The sequence below is a fragment of the Cetorhinus maximus genome, chromosome 16 (assembly GCF_964194155.1).
Source record: "Cetorhinus maximus chromosome 16, sCetMax3.hap1.1, whole genome shotgun sequence".
In the NCBI taxonomy this organism is placed as follows: domain Eukaryota; kingdom Metazoa; phylum Chordata; class Chondrichthyes; order Lamniformes; family Cetorhinidae; genus Cetorhinus; species Cetorhinus maximus.
In genome coordinates, this window is record NC_135894.1 from 28,282,663 (window position 1) to 28,298,948 (window position 16,286).

At 40.3% G+C, this 16,286-nt stretch overlaps 1 protein-coding gene across 2 annotated transcripts in view; it reads left to right on the forward strand.

Moving 5' to 3' along the window:
• Nucleotides 1–16,286, forward strand: part of zrsr2 (zinc finger (CCCH type), RNA-binding motif and serine/arginine rich 2) — a 42,007-nt gene that overhangs the window by 241 nt on the left and 25,480 nt on the right. For both annotated transcript variants that reach the window (XM_078559569.1, XM_078559570.1), the window contains exons 2-6: nucleotides 76–155; nucleotides 9,739–9,811; nucleotides 10,598–10,706; nucleotides 12,153–12,239; nucleotides 14,526–14,564. In XM_078559569.1, coding sequence (XP_078415695.1) covers nucleotides 76–155; nucleotides 9,739–9,811; nucleotides 10,598–10,706; nucleotides 12,153–12,239; nucleotides 14,526–14,564 — 388 coding nt within the window. The remainder of the gene's footprint in view (nucleotides 1–75; nucleotides 156–9,738; nucleotides 9,812–10,597; nucleotides 10,707–12,152; nucleotides 12,240–14,525; nucleotides 14,565–16,286) is intronic.

Genomic DNA, 16,286 nt, shown 5'->3' on the forward strand with positions numbered 1-16,286 from the left:
CGGCCAGGGGGGCGGGGTTGTGCGGTGTGTCTGTGTATCTCGGGTTTCACTCTCTCTCTCTCTCTGTCTCCGCAGCCACAGGAAATTGCGGGCGCTGCTGAAGAAGGAGAAGCGGAGGAGGAGGAGGCAGGAAGAGGCCAGACAGCGGCAGGCAGGTGGGAACTGGGGCCGGGCATGGGTATTAGGGTAGGGGCGCTTGTTTGGGGGTTTGGGTGCTGGTGGCGAGAATGCGGGTGGGGGTGGGTACAGGGTGTGGGTGCTGCAGAGTATAGAAACAGGAGTAAACTGTTCATCATGCTGAATCTGCCCTGTCACTCAATACGAGTTTGGCTAATCGTTGGCCTCAACTCCACCTTCTTGCCCGCTCCCCAGATCCCTTGATTCCCCAAGGGAATTCTGTCTATCCCATCCTTATGTTTTCAATGGAATATCCACAATCATCCAGGGTAGAGAATTCCAAAGATTCACAAAGCTTTGAGTGAAATAATTTCTCCTCCTCTCAGTCCTGAATGATTGACCCCTTATCTTGATACTGGCCCCTGTGTTTTAGATGCCCAGCCGGGGGGAAACGACCTCTGTCCCTATCCTGTCAAGCCCCCTCAGAGTCTTGTATGCCTCAATGAGATCCCTTCATTCTTCTAAATTTCAGAGAATTTCGATCCAATTTACTCAGCCTCTCATCATGGGACAGCCTCTCATCATGGGACAGCCTTCTCATCCAAGGAACCAATCTAGCAAACCTTTGCCGTTTGGCCTCCAATGCAAGTATCTTTTCTTAAACACAGAAACCAAAACTACACATTGTATTCCATGAGTAGTCTCACCAAAGCCCTGTACAATCGTAGCAAGACTTCACTGTTCTTGTACATCAATCCCCTTGCACTAAATGCCAACATGACATTTGTCTTCTAATTGCTTGTTTTTATATTCTTACTATCTAAGTGAATAACCTCACTTGCATACCTTATACTCCATCTGCCAGCTTGTTGTCCACTCACTTAATCTGTCGATAATTGTTGCAGCCCCTTTGCATCCTCCTCACTGCTTACATTCCCACCTAGCTTTGCATCATCAGCAAACTTAGATATGTTACTCTGTCTTGGTTGTTTCACACTGCCACACATACTGGCTACATGAGTGGCATTTTCCAGGAACAGGAGGCTGCTGTCAGTCCAAAAAGACATTCTGTCGACCACATAATTGAGCAATATTGTGTATGAATTTCAATGCCAGTTTGATGGCAGGTATGTAGGCCATTCGTCCAAGAGATTGGCTGATTGAGTCAAAGATGATGCTCCTTCAGTTGTTCGTAATCAACAAAGTGCAGACCATACTCAATCAGCCTGTGCTTACAAAACCTGAAACAAAATGTCTACTGTTAGGTGTGATTTTGCGATTGGGCAACACTTGTTGAACAATCCTGAGTGCACTAATTGCAACACTAACAACCAATTTAAGATAATCAGTCAAGCTCAATGTGGCTCATTCACGCTTGCTACAAGTGACATGTATTCATATGCAGGGACCCATTATCTGCAAACAAAAGGAATATGTCCGAGCCTTGCGCCTTTTTTGAATTACCTGGGAGATTGGGGAGCCTATAGTTCCACATTGCTTTCTCCACGGCAACACCCTGGCCAATCAGTTAAATTGTTAAACAGTCAGCACCCCTTTCTTCTCTAGTATAAATTGTTGTGTGTGTTTGAAATCTGGCATTCTTGCATTTGTCCTGATGAGTGTAAGATGATAGGTTTCACCAACATCTCTTTTCAACACCGCTGTCTGCTTGCCTAAATCATTGATATAGACTGTAAATGGCTGAGGTCCCAGCACTCAGCTTTGTAGGACTCCACTAGTCACAGCCTGCCAACTTGAAAATGACCCATTTATCCTTACTCTTTGCCTCCTGTCCATTAACCAATCCTCTTTCCATGCTAATATATTATCCCCAACTCCATGGTCCCTTATCTTGTTGTAACCTTTGGTGCAGCACCTTATCTAATACCTTTTGGAAATTCAGGTATATTACATCTACCGGTTTCTCTTTATCAACCCTATTTTACACACTTTAAAAAAAACTAATAAATTTGTTAAACATGATTTCCCTTTCATAAAATCATGTTGCCTTTGATCACGCTATGATTTTTTAAGTGCATTCTTAAGACTTCCTTAACAATAGATTCCAGCATTTTCCTGATGACTAATGTGAGACTAACTGACCTGTAGTTATACTTGTAAAAGCTTTTATAATTGTCTATATTCCTAGCCAGTTTAACCTCAAATTCTAGTTTTACCCTTTTGCCACCAAAACACTCCTAAACCTCAGGTTTACTGCTATTCATTGCCACATTATAGGCCTCCAACCAGACAGCAGGTTATATTAGACTTGGTACTGTGTAATGTGACAGGATTAATTAATAATCTCAGAGTAAAGGCACCCCTAGGTAGCAGTGACCACAATATGATTGAATTTTACATCCAGTATGAAAGGGAGAAGAGTGGGTCTAAGAGTAGTATTTTAAACTTAAAGGCAACTTTGGTGGGCATGAAAGCTGAGCTTGCTGAAGGTAACTGGGATATGAGGCTAGGGATAGATCAATAGAGACGCGGTGGCAGACATTTAAGGGGATTTTTCAGAATACTCAGAATAAGTATATTCCTACTATAAAGAAAAATTCAAAAGAGAGGACCCACCATCCATGGTTAACTGAAGAAGTTGGGTAAAGCATCAAACTTAAGGAAAAAGCATGTAACTGCATAAAGATGAGTGACAGGCCAGATGATAGGTCAGAATATAATGAACTGCAGAGAATGACTAAAAAGTTAATCAGGAGAAAGAATTTAGAGTATGAGAGGAAGCCAGCTAGAAAAGTAAAAACTGATAGCAAGAGTTTCTACAGGTATTTAAACAGGACAAGAGTAGGCAAAGTGAGTGTTGTTGCTCTAGAGACTGAGAATGGGGAGTTGATAGCAGATAATAAGGAAATGGCAGATGAAATGCACAAGTATTTTGCTTCACTGTAGGCATTTGATAAGGTGCCAAGTCAAAGGTTATTGCGGAAAATAAAAGCTCATGGGTAGGGAGTAACATATTAGCATGGATAGAAGATTGGCTGGATGGCAGAAAACAGAGTATGCATAAACGGGTCTTTGAGTGTTAGGATGTGACATGTATAGTCCTACAGGGGTCTGTACTGGGGGCTCAACTTTTTACAATTTACATCAATGACTTAGATGAGGGGAGCGAAGGTGTGGTAGTTAAATTTGCAGATGACACAAAGACAGGTAGGACAGTATATTGTGAGGAAGACATCGGGAGTTTGAGACAGACATCGGTTGAGAGAGTGGGCAAAAATCTGGCAGATGGAGTATAACGTAAATGGAGAAAGACTGCAGAATTCAGAGGTGCAGAGGGTTAAAGAACAAAGAAAAGTACAGCACAGGAACAGGCCCTTTGGCCCTCCAAACCTGCGCCGATCATATTGCCTGTCAAATTAAAACATTTTGCACTTCCGGGGTCCATATCCCTCTATTCCCATCCAATTCATGTATTTGTCAAGCTGCCTCTTAAACACCACTATCGTACCTGCTTCCACCACCACCTCTGGCAGCGAATTCCAGACACTCACCACTCTCTCTGCGTAAAAAAACTTGCCCCGCACATCTCCTCTAAAGTTTCCTCCTCTCACCTTAAATCTATGTCCCCTAGTAATTGACTCTTCCACCCTGGGAAAAAGCTTCTGACTATCTACTCTGTCCATGCCACTCATAATTTTGTAAACTCCTATCCAGTCGCCCCTCAATCTCAGTCGCTCTGGTGAGAACAATCTTGAGTTTCTCCAACCTCTCCTCATAGCTAATAACCTCCAGACCAGGCAGCATCCTGGTAAACCTCCTCTGCACCCTCTCCAACGCCTCCATATCCTTCTGGTAATGTGGTGACCAGAATTGCACGCAATATTCCAAGTGTGGCCTAACCAAGGTTCTATACAGCTGCAGCATGACTTCCCAGCTTTTATACTCAGTACCCCTGCCGATGAAGGCAAGTATGCCATATGCCTTCCTGACTACCTTATCCACCTGCGTTGCCACTTTCAGTGACCTGTGGACCTGTACACCCAGATCCCTCTGCCCGTCGATGCACTTAAGGGTTCTGCTATTTACTGTATAATTCCTACCTGTATTAGACCTTCCAAAATGCAATACCTTGCATTTGTCCGGATTAAACTCCATCTGCCATTTCTCCGTCCAAGTCTCCAATCGACCTATATCCCGTTGTATCCTTTGACAGTCCTCTTCACTGTCTGCAACTCCTCCAACCTTAGTGTTGTCTGCAAACTTACTAATTAGCCCAGTTACATTTTCCTCCAAATCATTCACATATACTACAAACAGCAAAGGTCCCAGCACTGATCCCTGCGGAACACCACTAGTCTCAGCTCTCCATTCAGAAAAGCACCCTTCCACTGCTACCCTCTGTCTTCTATGACCAAGCCAATTCTGTATCCATCTTGCCAGCTCACCTCTGATCCCGTGCGACTTTACCTTCTGTCCCAGTCTGCCATGAGGGACCTTGTCAAAAGCCTTACTGAAATCCATGTAGATAACATCCACTGCTCTTCCATCGTCGATCATCTTTGTCACTTCCTCGAAAAACTCGATCAAGTTAGTGAGACACGACCTCCCCTTCACAAAACCATGCTGCCTTTCACTAACACGCCCATTTGCTTCCAAACGGTAGTAAATCCTGTCACGAAGAATCTCCTCCAATAATTTCCCTACCACTGATGTAAGGCTCTTTCCTGGATTATCCCTGCTACCCTTCTTAAACAATGGAACAACATTGGCCATTCTCCTGTCCTTTGGGACCTCACCCGTAGCCAGTGAGGATAAAAAGATTTCTGTCAAGGCCCCAACAATCTCCTCCCTTGCCTCCCTCAGTACTCTGGGGTAGATCCCATCTGGCCCTGGGGACTTATCCACCTTAATATTCTTCAAGGCGCCTAACACCTGCTCTTTTTTGATCTCAACATAATCCAGGCTATCTACACACTCTTCCCTAGACAAATCGACCGCTAAGTCCTTCTCTTTGGTGAATACTGATGAGAAGTACTCATTTAGTATCTCTCCCATTTCTTCTGGCTCCACACACAGATTCCCACTTCTGTCCCTGTGTGGGCCTACCCTTTCCCTGGCTACCCTCTTGCTTTTTACATATGTATAAAAGGCCTTGGGATTTTCCTTAATCCTGGTTGCCAATGACTTTTCATGACCCCTTTTAACCCTCCTGACTCCTTGCTTAAGTTTCTTCCTACTTTCTTTATATTCTCCACGGGCTTCATCTGTTCCCAACCTTCTAGCCCTTACGAATCTAGGTGTTCTAGTGCATGACTCTCAAAAAGTTAGTATGCAGGTACAGCATGTCATCAAGAATGCCATTAGAATGCTATCATTTATTACGAGAGGAATTGAATACAACAGTAAGGATGTTATGCTTCAGTTATACAGGGAATTGGTGAGACTGCATCTCGAATACTGTGTGTCGTTTTGGTCTCCTTATTTAAGGAAGGATGTAAATGCATTGGAGGCGGTTCAAAGGAGGTTTACTAGATTGATACCTGGAATGAGTGGGTTGTCTTATGAGGAAAGGTTGGACTGACTGGGCTTGTTTCCACTGGAGTTTAGAAGATTGAGGGGTGATTTGATTGAAGTGTACAAGATCCTGAACGGCCTTGACAAGGTGGATGTGGAAAGGATGTTTCCTCTTGTGGGTGAGTCCAGAACTAGAGGGCACTGTTTTAAAATTAGGACAGAGATGAGGAGAAAATTTGAGGGTTGTGCGAGTTCAGAACTTTTTGCCTCAGAAGGCAGTGGAAACAGGGTCACTGAATATCTTTAACGCAGTGGTAGATAGACTCCTGTTAGGCAAGGGAATCAAAAATTATTGGGGTTAGATGGGAAGCTAGAACTTGAAACACAAACACATCAGCCATGATCTTATTGAATGGCAGAGCAGGCTTGAGGGGCCAAATGGCCTACTTCTACTTTGTATATTTTTAACACTATCCTTAATTTTCTTAGTAACCCACAGATGAATCTTTCTTGCTAAGTTTTACTTTTCAATGGAATGTGTTTTTGATGAACATTTGAAGTCTTTATTTGAATAATTCCCACTTTAATTACCATCTTCCTTTTAGTCTATTTAATCAGTCTTAGTGAGCTTGCTGTCATCTATGTAATTGGGTTTGTTTAATTTAATATTCATGTTTGGGACTAGAGCATGTCGCTTGATGTGGAATTTAATTGTATTATCATTAATTTCTCCCAGCGAGTCTTTTCCTATGAGATTACTAATTAACCCTGCCTCATTGTACAATGCCAAATCTAAAATGGCTTCATCCCTAGCTGGTTCCACAACACATTGTTCTGGGAATTTGTCAGGAAATTCAGTGATGGTAATGCCATTGAATGTCAAGGGAAGATGGTTAGATTCCCTCTTGTTGGAGATGGTCGTTGCCTGGTACTTGTGTGGTGCGAGTGTTACTTGCCACTTTGCACTAACCATAATCTTCAAATGTTCTCACCTACATCCTTTAAAACTCGTAAGATGTAACCACCTGGCCTGGGGATTTGTCACTCTTTAGTGCCATTATTTCCATTACTGTCATTTTGCCAATGTTAATTTTGTTGAGTCCCTGTTCCTGGTTCAATATTAGTTTCCTTGGGTTGTCTGGCATGCTGACCTCTTCCTCTGTTCCTATTTGTTCAGCATGTCCACTATTTCCTTATTTTCATGGACAATATCACCACTATTGGTTTTCAAGGGGCCCACACTGCTCCTGAATACACACTTCCCAATATAATTGAAAAATATTTTTGTTGATGTCGATATCTCTTGTAAGTTTATTTTCCATGCTCCCTTTTAGCAGTTCTTACTGTTTTGTCACTCTTCATTCTCATTCACCAGGATCTGTGCTATTTTTTTACATTCCTGTATGATTTTCTTTGTCCCTCTCCTCAATAGTTGTCCATGACAAGTGGAGTCACTGCCCTTTAGGGGTGTAAACTGGTTCTGAAACATGTTCACTTTTTAAAAAAAATACCTTCCACTGATCTTGCCCAGCTTACTGTCGACAATCTGTACTTCCGTGAAGTCAGCCTTACACAAATCTAGAATCTTCTTGTGAATAGTGTAATGTAAATATTTCAGTGATCCATTTCAATGATTGGTTTCAGTCTTTATTTTCATTTGCAATATTTTGAAATAATTTAATATAACAAATTGGCATGGTCATGTAGAATAACAGATACTTAGTGCTGCTGTTGGTACCAATGGACAATTTGCAATTCTACAACATTCCTTTTACATTGAGTGCAAAAACAGTGGATTCTAATCAGGAGGGGGAAATTTAAAAAGACCAGGTTGGGAATGAAAGGCACAATAGAAGAAAAGTTTGTATTTTTTTTGAAAGAGTAGAGAGGGTGAGAGAAGTGAATAAAGAGGGTTGGACTATAGTGGCAAAATGAGGTGCCATCAGTAGCTGAGATACGAAAAACAGTAAGAAGTTAATGGAGCGGAAGGGGGCATGCAGGAATTGACGAGGTAACAGCTACCAGTGAGTGAATTCAAGACTAATACAGACTTTGGCTCATGAAGTCATCTATACTTTGACAGTCATAATCATAGTATGAATTAAATCACTCAGCCAATAAGTTTGATCAATTTCTTGTTCATGCAAATTGGGTGTAAATGAGTGCAGTGGTTATAATGCTGTAGTAGTAATTCAGAGACCTGGACTAATAATCCAGGGTGTGCGAGTTTAAATCCTAGAATGGCAATTTGAGAATTTAAAGTTAGTTGTCAAAATCTGGAATCCTTTAAAGTGATCATGATTGTTGTAAAAACCCAGTTGGTTCACTGATGTGCTTTAGGGAAAGAAACCTACCTCTGTCATTGATTTTGAACACCCTCTCATCTCCCAATTACAGTCAACCTACAGAAACAATTCAGTTCTTATGATGATGGTAATGACAAGTGTTCCGCTTTGCCATAACGTCATGATAGCTAAATCACTGATTTGAACATTGCAGAAATGATCTGATTCTCACATTTAAATCACTTGCTTTCCTAATATCTGGGTTGTTCTAACTGCCTTTTATTTCACACATACAAACCTGAATTGTGGAGGGGGAAGGAAAGCTATTTCAAATTGCAGATGTTGAGCACTTTTTGGATGTCAGCATATTTGCTACAATACACTGCCTAAGAAGAGGAGAAATGGTTGAGGCCCCAGCACTGACCCCTGCAGCACTCCACTAGTTAGAATTTTCCAATGTGAGAAAGACCCATTTATTCTAACTCCGTTTCTTGTTAGTTAGCCAGTCATCTATCCATGCTAATATATTATCCCCAGTGCCATGAGCTCTTATCTTGTGTGCTAACCTTTTATGTGGCACCGATTGATTGCCTTTTGGAAACCCAAATACACTACATCTATTGGTTCTCCTTTATTTATCCTGCTAGTTAGATCCTCAAAGAACTCTCATAAATTCGTCAAACATGATTTCCCCTTTCACAAAACCAAGTTGACTCTGCCGGATTGTGTTATGATTTTCTAAGTGTTTTGCTACTAGCTCCTGAATAATGGAGTCTAGCATTTTGCCAATAACATGTTAGGTTAACTGGCCTATAGTTTGCTGCTTTGTCTCCTTCCTTTCTTGAATAGATCTGTTACATTTTCCAATCTGCTGGGACCTTTCCAGAATCCAGGGAATTTTGGAAGATTACAACCAATGCATCCACCATCTCTGCAGCCACTTCTTTTAAAACCCCAGGAAGCGGGCCACCAGGTCCAGGGGACTTATCAGCTCCACCACACACCCTCCTCCTCCTCCCCTCTCTCTCTCTCTCTCTCTCTCTCTCTCTCTCTCTCTCTCTCTCTCTCTCTCTCTCTCTCCTCTCCCCCCCCCCCCCCCCGAACCATGACCCGGGCCATGTGCTATCGCCACAGCTCGTCCAGTGATCTGGGCTGCGTGCCATCTCACTGGCTCCCCCCGTGACCTGGACCAAGTCAACGTCCTGGGGCTAACTTTTTTTAATATATTTTTTTATTTTCACACCTATTGATGCAGCTTTTGATTTCTGTATGCTTCTTCAGCTGTATTGTTCATAAAGTTCAACATAAGGGGAAATTTGCGGTGCTATGGGCAAAAGTGCAAATGAATGGAACTGATTGTGTAGCTATTTGAAAGAACTGGCACAGGCACGATGGGCTAAAAGGCCACCTTCTGTGCCACGTAATTCAATGATTTAGGCTGTAATAGATTAAACTTTATTTTCTACTGAAAAATTAAAAGAAGCATTTGTGGAAAAAAAATATTTATTGTACGTTTCAGGGTATCTGTTGTTTCGAATGATTGTGATGGGGTGTGTATCAAAATCTGTGACTGTGTGATTATCTGTTGTTTTTCTGGAAGTCCCAGTGTCTTAATGCAGTTACAGAATAGAATGATGGAAAGTGTTGAGATTGTAGGCTTATCGGTAACTCTGCTCTGCTCAGACTGTCCTTGGAGTGAAGATTAGGGGAAATGTGATGATTCACTTTGAAAAATATGTTGGCTATTCTTTGATTTAATACATGCCACATTAAAATTGATGCATATTAATGCACTTGGATTTTATACACACAGTTCTGTTTGTGACAGCTACAATACAAAATCATTTTCATTAACTTACAGAATTAGCTAACGAAGGGGAAGTAGAAGAAGCAGACAATCTAGAAGAAGAAGAAAGAGAGTTGGAGGCTGAAAGGTCAGTGACCCTTTGTGACCAGTAGGATCCCTTTTGTTTTTAATAGAAGAAGCAGATCACAAATTGCATTCAAAGAGAAGTCAGATTTAGCAACTACTGGTTAAAGCACTTGAAGTAAGCTATGATTTTTTAAAATGATCTGTCTTCCACCCTGCCCCCACCTCTTTTTGATAAAAATGGAAATGTTCTGATGGCCTGGAATGTCGTGCTATGGATTGCTTTAGTTTTGTATGAACAGAGAAATAATTAAACTGGAGTGATTTGGGTTTTTTTTGCTTTTACTGAACTGTAATGTTAATTTCTGTGCACCTTTTTAAATGACCTTTTGGACATAGAGACCTAGATGCCTATCCTGTATCTCTTTCTACAGCTGTTGACATTCTTGTTTTATATTGCTGTCAGTAAATTCTGCAGTGAAATAGAAACTGCTGTCTTCATTTCTCTTAGGCTTCATAAAAGCCAAGAAAAAGTGCCTAGCGTCAGTTTTTAATGTCTACTTATTAATGTATTTTTTTTGTTTTCTATGTCCCTTCATTGGCTATCTGAGAGTGCTACATTTTATTTACCATATATAAAATGATTTTCTTTTTCAGGGTGAGCTGCAGTATCTTGCTAAAAATGTACATTGAATGAGAAAGTGAGATGTACCAAAATTGAAATGAGTCTTGCAGCAGAAAGTGGGCTGTATGTCCAGATCCAAGAAAAGATCTATTGCTCGAATCTTTGTGAAACTTGTCCATTCCTGTAGTAAAGGGTTATAATAACTCTCTCGCTGTCTTCCTTTAGGCAACGTCTGCATGTAGAATGGTTGGAAAAAGAGCAGCAGGCACAGGAGGAGTTCCAGCTGAAAAAGGAAAAGGAAGAAGCAGCACGGAAAAAGCTGGAAGAGGAAGAGGTAAACAATGCGGTTGACTAATTCATCTTCCTTTAATCACACACTTTTGTGGCAGAGCAATGGGATAGCGAATATGGCCCATTTACCCCCAGTTTTATCGAACTAATCTGGAGCTGGAGAGGCTTGATGTATTTCTAAAATCTCAATTGTTTCAACACGGGAGGCCATTTGGCCCATCGTGTCTGCACCAACTCTCTGAATGAGCAATTCACTTAGTGCCATTCTCTCCACTTCTCCCCGTAACCCTGCACATTCTTTCTTTTCAGATAACAATCTAATTCCCTTTTGAATGCATCGATTGAACCTGCCTCCACCACACTATCAAGCAGTGCATTCCAGTTTTCTCTCATATCACTTTTTTTGCTTCTTTTGCCAATCACTTTAAATCTGTGCCCTCTCGTTCTCAACCCTTTCACAAGTGGGACCAGTTTTTCCCTATCTACTCTTCCAGACCCCTTGTGGTTTTGAATACCTCTATCAAATCTCCTCTTGGCCTTCTCCAAGAAAAACAGTCCTAACTCCTCCAACCTGTTCCTCATCCCTGGAACCATTCTTCTGAATCTTTTCTGTGCACTCTCCATTGCCTTCACATCTTTCCTAAAGTGTGGTGCTTAGAACTGGATGCCGTATTCCAGCTGAGGTCTAACTAGTGATAGGATGTGCAGTTAATAACTGAAATATCATTTGGTTTATAATTTAACGTTGATAAATGTTGTTGCAAGTGTTGTAATGAATATAATTAATTCAGCTTTTCCTGAGCTTTTACATTGTGAGAAATTGGTAGTGTGAAAGAGCTGCAAGAAAGCTATCTCAATAAATCACAATTTGTACCGGCTGCTATTTTACCTAGTAAAGCAGCAAAAAGCCACAGCATTGTAATGAGTTAAGAATTCAGCAACTTGCTTTTTGAAGCACCAAACCAAATTCACTTTGAGCTCTTAAAGTTCACAAAACAACTGATTTCCCTGGGAGGAGATGGAATCTCATGAATATGAAGGAATCTTGTAATGTTAAACTGCACTAGAAGAGAATGCAACTTGTATTAAAGTGCAGAAAGTGTTTCTGTTCTTGGAGGCAAGTTGGATCAAAGTGGTTTATCTTTAGCGATTGGTCTCTGACTCTACTGTAGGAAGTCTCTTTGGAACTGTCAACTCAGTTCAAGTGTTGATCAACTTGTAGGCGAGAATCTTTTAGAATGGTTTGAATTGAGAACTAATAGTATTATTTTCATCAGAGTACAAAATATATCAGAAGATGTTTATATCTCATACACTAAAATGTTGTTTGGTGTGCTCCGTCTAGTCAGATGGAAAATTCATAATTTTTAACTTCAGAACTGAATCTTGAAAAGTGAGATCAACCTTAAACCTGAGGTAGTTTCAATGTTGACATAAGTTTGTACAATAAGATTTGACTGGTGTGACCCCGTTCCTTTTGTGTTCCCAGAGAAGAATCCGAGAAGAATGGGAACAGCAGCAGTTGAAGGAAAAAGAGGAAGTAGAACACAAGCGCCAGGAGAGGAGAGAACGAGAGGTGATTCCAGCTCTAGGAGGATAAATTCACAACGTATATCCTCTTTAAAAAGCATATCATATCTTAATTGTGCATTTATGATTGACGTGGGACAGTTGATTGGAGAATTTAATGCAAAAGAATAATGGAGCTAAATGAAAAAGACTTGATAGCTTTTTGTGTTCATTTATCAAGCTGAAGCTTGATCAAGCTTGGGAGTGGAATACTCTCTTTTGCAGGCACCTAAAGTCAGCATCAAGTACTTCCCAGTCAGTTAGAGCACATTACAAGCAGAATAAATCTCCAAATCCTGCAAATGCCGGTGTGGCAGTTTTTCACCTTTCCCCTCCCACCTTAAGTTCTGTCTGAGTGAGATTGCCAGTGTAGGAGCAGTTTTATACCATGGGTCTGCAGACACGATTTCAGCAGATGACCACATGCCGTCAGTATGAACTGAATTTCAATGTAGTTGAGGGAAGTAAAAAGCCACGTTGAATGCACTGACCTATTTGGCTCCCAGCCATTTTATTCTTAAGTGGCACGGTTCAAAAAGTGCTTCATATGTGTTCATTTTGCTAAGGTACATTCCCTGATTGCCATGTTTTTTGGAAGGCACACCATTATAGTGCTTTCACAAAGATCTGTTGGTGTAGTAAACTGTTAGAACACGTTGTACATCAAAACATGCCAAAGGAACTAATGCCAAACTAGCCAAAAAGGTTAACTTGATCATGTCATAGGCAGCAGTGGTAGGAATACAGTTAAAATCAGTGGTTCTCAAAGTGACCCAGATATTTGAGAGTATTGGTTGAAGACTATGGATTGATATGATTTGGGCCACAGTCTCAGATATATAACAGTTATATATGCATTATTAAGAAATACTTTTCTCTATTATTGGTTCATTACTGTTTGTAATGTTCAAATTTTAAGTCAGGTAGCTTATTTGCAATAAAATATAATGAAATCCTATTTAATTCGTGTTTCCTCACAGAATAGCTAATTCCTTTTTGTGTGAAGTTGGGGAATTGATAATCTGTTAGGAGCAAGTTCAAACTCTATGATCAATTAAAATTTGCTCCCTGAATATTTATCTAAGTATGGTATGTAGAAATGCTTTAGTAGCCTGAAGTTTTGCTCAAACAGCATGTGCCCGATCAAGAGTTTAAATATTTTGCTCAGGTACAGTCCTATAGATTATTCGAGAGTATATTGAAAGGTACAAAGGATCCAATAATGTGCTAAGAAAGCTTATCCAGATTAAGCTAGCCTAGAACAGAAAGTAAGAGAATTCAACAAGCAATTAATCTTACAAACTTGAGGAATTATATAGGAATTCTTTTTAATGCATTCTTCCTTTTCTTGATAATGTAATGGTTTATGTTGTAACAGCATTGTATTTACATAATGTATTCATGAAAATTATCTGGACCTACACAAGTGATATTCCTTAACAGTCCTGCACTAAAGAGTTTCCACCGCTCGTCCTTACTGACTAATACATCAAGATGTATCTTTTTCATAATACTTAGCAAGCGTGATTTGAATTATCAGTCTTTTAGTTCGATATCCCTCCATCCTGTGTAAGACGTAGAGATTTACAAATAGAATCATCTTTGTTTCATAGCCTTTGATGTTAAACCTCTCAAAACTTAAGTACAAATAGTTTATCCAAGTCCATTAATGTCAGTCTTGCAAACAGTTCAAACACTGCTGTGCAAACTGACCTGATACCTTTTCAGCTAGTCCTGTTGTCATTTGTATGTATACAAAGAAAATCCCTACCCATTTTGTGTGTATTCAGTTACTTTGTAAATTAATTTGTATATCTTGGATATCCAGCATATAGGGACTGAGCTAGTCATGTCCCAGATGCTGATACTTATACGACTGTGTACATTATGATTTAAAAAGTTACGATTACTACTTTCATTTTTTGGATCGACTGATTGTTGGGAGAGGACATGAGGTATGGGGAAGGAGAGAGAAATTCTGCCTTAAACCCAAATGAATGAGCAATATTCTGATTTGTGATAAAATCGTAAGCTATTTTTCACTACGCTGGATTGTAGTATTTTTCCAATAAATATATACGTTTTTGTGTATTTCAAGTTTTTGCAACTGAGTTTTTAATGTAGCTCATATATTTTATTTTGAATTTAATTGCTTTTAAGTAACTTTTTAAATAATTTAAGTCCCTGTCATGAATCCACTTTCTAAAACACTCATTCTTAACAAGTAGAATCAGATATGTACCAGATATGTACTGCAGGGTTTTTACCAGTCCTATGTTTACACCATTTGTAGGAAGCTGTTCAGAAAATGCTGGATCAGGCAGAAAATCAGGTACTGTATGGTCTTTGAATCCTTTGAATAATATATCATTTAATTTGAGTTATACGTAATGTAAAGTATATTTAATAAAATTTTGTTCGATATTGAACAAATATAGCAGTGTCAGCACAGCATTGAGCCATGAATTCCAGGGAATGTTCTCATTTTAAAGGGCTCAAACCATTATGTAATAGGGAGGGAGGAGAATTCATTTACCTAGTTATGATTCCACTTCTTGCTATTTGATAAGAGGGACCACTAGATCGGAGTTCTGTCATATCTTCCCTGAAGAAGATGGTATAATGGCAAGTGGTGATGTTTGTAATAACAATACAAGTGGAGGGCTGAGGATTAGTTTCAACACCAGAGAAAACTAACAGGTATCCACTGAAGCTTGTTTAGAAGAATGGCAAAAGGAGAATTATGTTGGTTTTGTTGACATGTTTATTGTAATTATTCAAAATCTATGTCAATCATAAGGAATTTAGATTGTTCTTTAACTTTGAGGGAGTCTGGAGCTAGAGGACACCATTTAAAAATAAGGGGCCTCCCATTTAAGACAGAGATGCCAATTTTTTTTTCCAAGGGATGTTAGTCTGTGGAATTCTCTTCCCCAGTGAGCAGTGGAGGTTGGGTAATTGAATCATGTCCAAGGCTGCGTTAGATTTTTGACCGACATGGGAGTCTAGGGTTATAGGGGACAGACAGGAAAGTGGAATTGAGGCCACAATCAGATCAGTCATGATCTTATTGAATGGCAGAGCAGGCTTGATGGTTCGAATGGCCTATTCCTCCTAATTCTTGTGTGTGTGGTACATCTGTGCCTGTGATCCCCATGCATGTCCTTATTGGAAAGGTTTGGAAGAGAAACCCAATTTCCACATCCTACCTTACAGCAAGTCCCACTCGCCGCCATCTCTGTCCACCTCACTGACCTACTTTGACTTCTAGTCTCCCAATACTACAAACTTAAGATTCTCACCCTCCTCTAATATATTACCCCTCTGTATCTCTCTAACCTCCTCTAGCCCTACAACTCTTTCCTAAATTTTCATCCCTCTGATTGGCCCATTGTGCATCTATCTCTTTGAGGAAGTTTTTTGGTCACCCTTCTTCTTCTTTGTCTTGGCTTCTGTTTTGACCAAGCAAGCCTCTGAAGTGCTTGGGGCCATTTTCCACATATACAGGAACCATGTAAATGTAAGTTATTGTTGTTGCTATCATGCTGGATGCTCTTGCACACCACATCTCACTACTCTGGGTAAAGAAGTTTCCCCTTAAATTCTTTATTGAATTTATTTGTGGCTATCTTATGTTTATGTCTCTGAGTTCTGATCTCCTCTTAAATACATTCAAGCTATCAAACCCTTAAATAATTTCAAAGACCTTGTGAGCTTACCCCTCAGTCTCTTTCCTGGAGAAAAGAACCCCAGTCTGTTCAATCTTTCCTGGTAGCTGAAACATTTAAATTCTGGTATCACCCAAGTAAATCCTTTTTGTTAGCCATAGCTCACTCTCACCTGTGAGACAGGTAATCGTGGGCTTAAGTTCCACTCCGGAGACTAGAGCACAAAACCTCAGCTGGCATTTCAGAGAAGAAGTGCTGCACTGCCAGAGGTGCTGCCTTCCACATGAGACAATAAAAGGAGGTCTGGCCTGCCCTCAGGTGATGTAAAATTTCCCATTGCACCATTTTGAAGAAGTCACCCACAAATAATAATCACTAAAAAACAG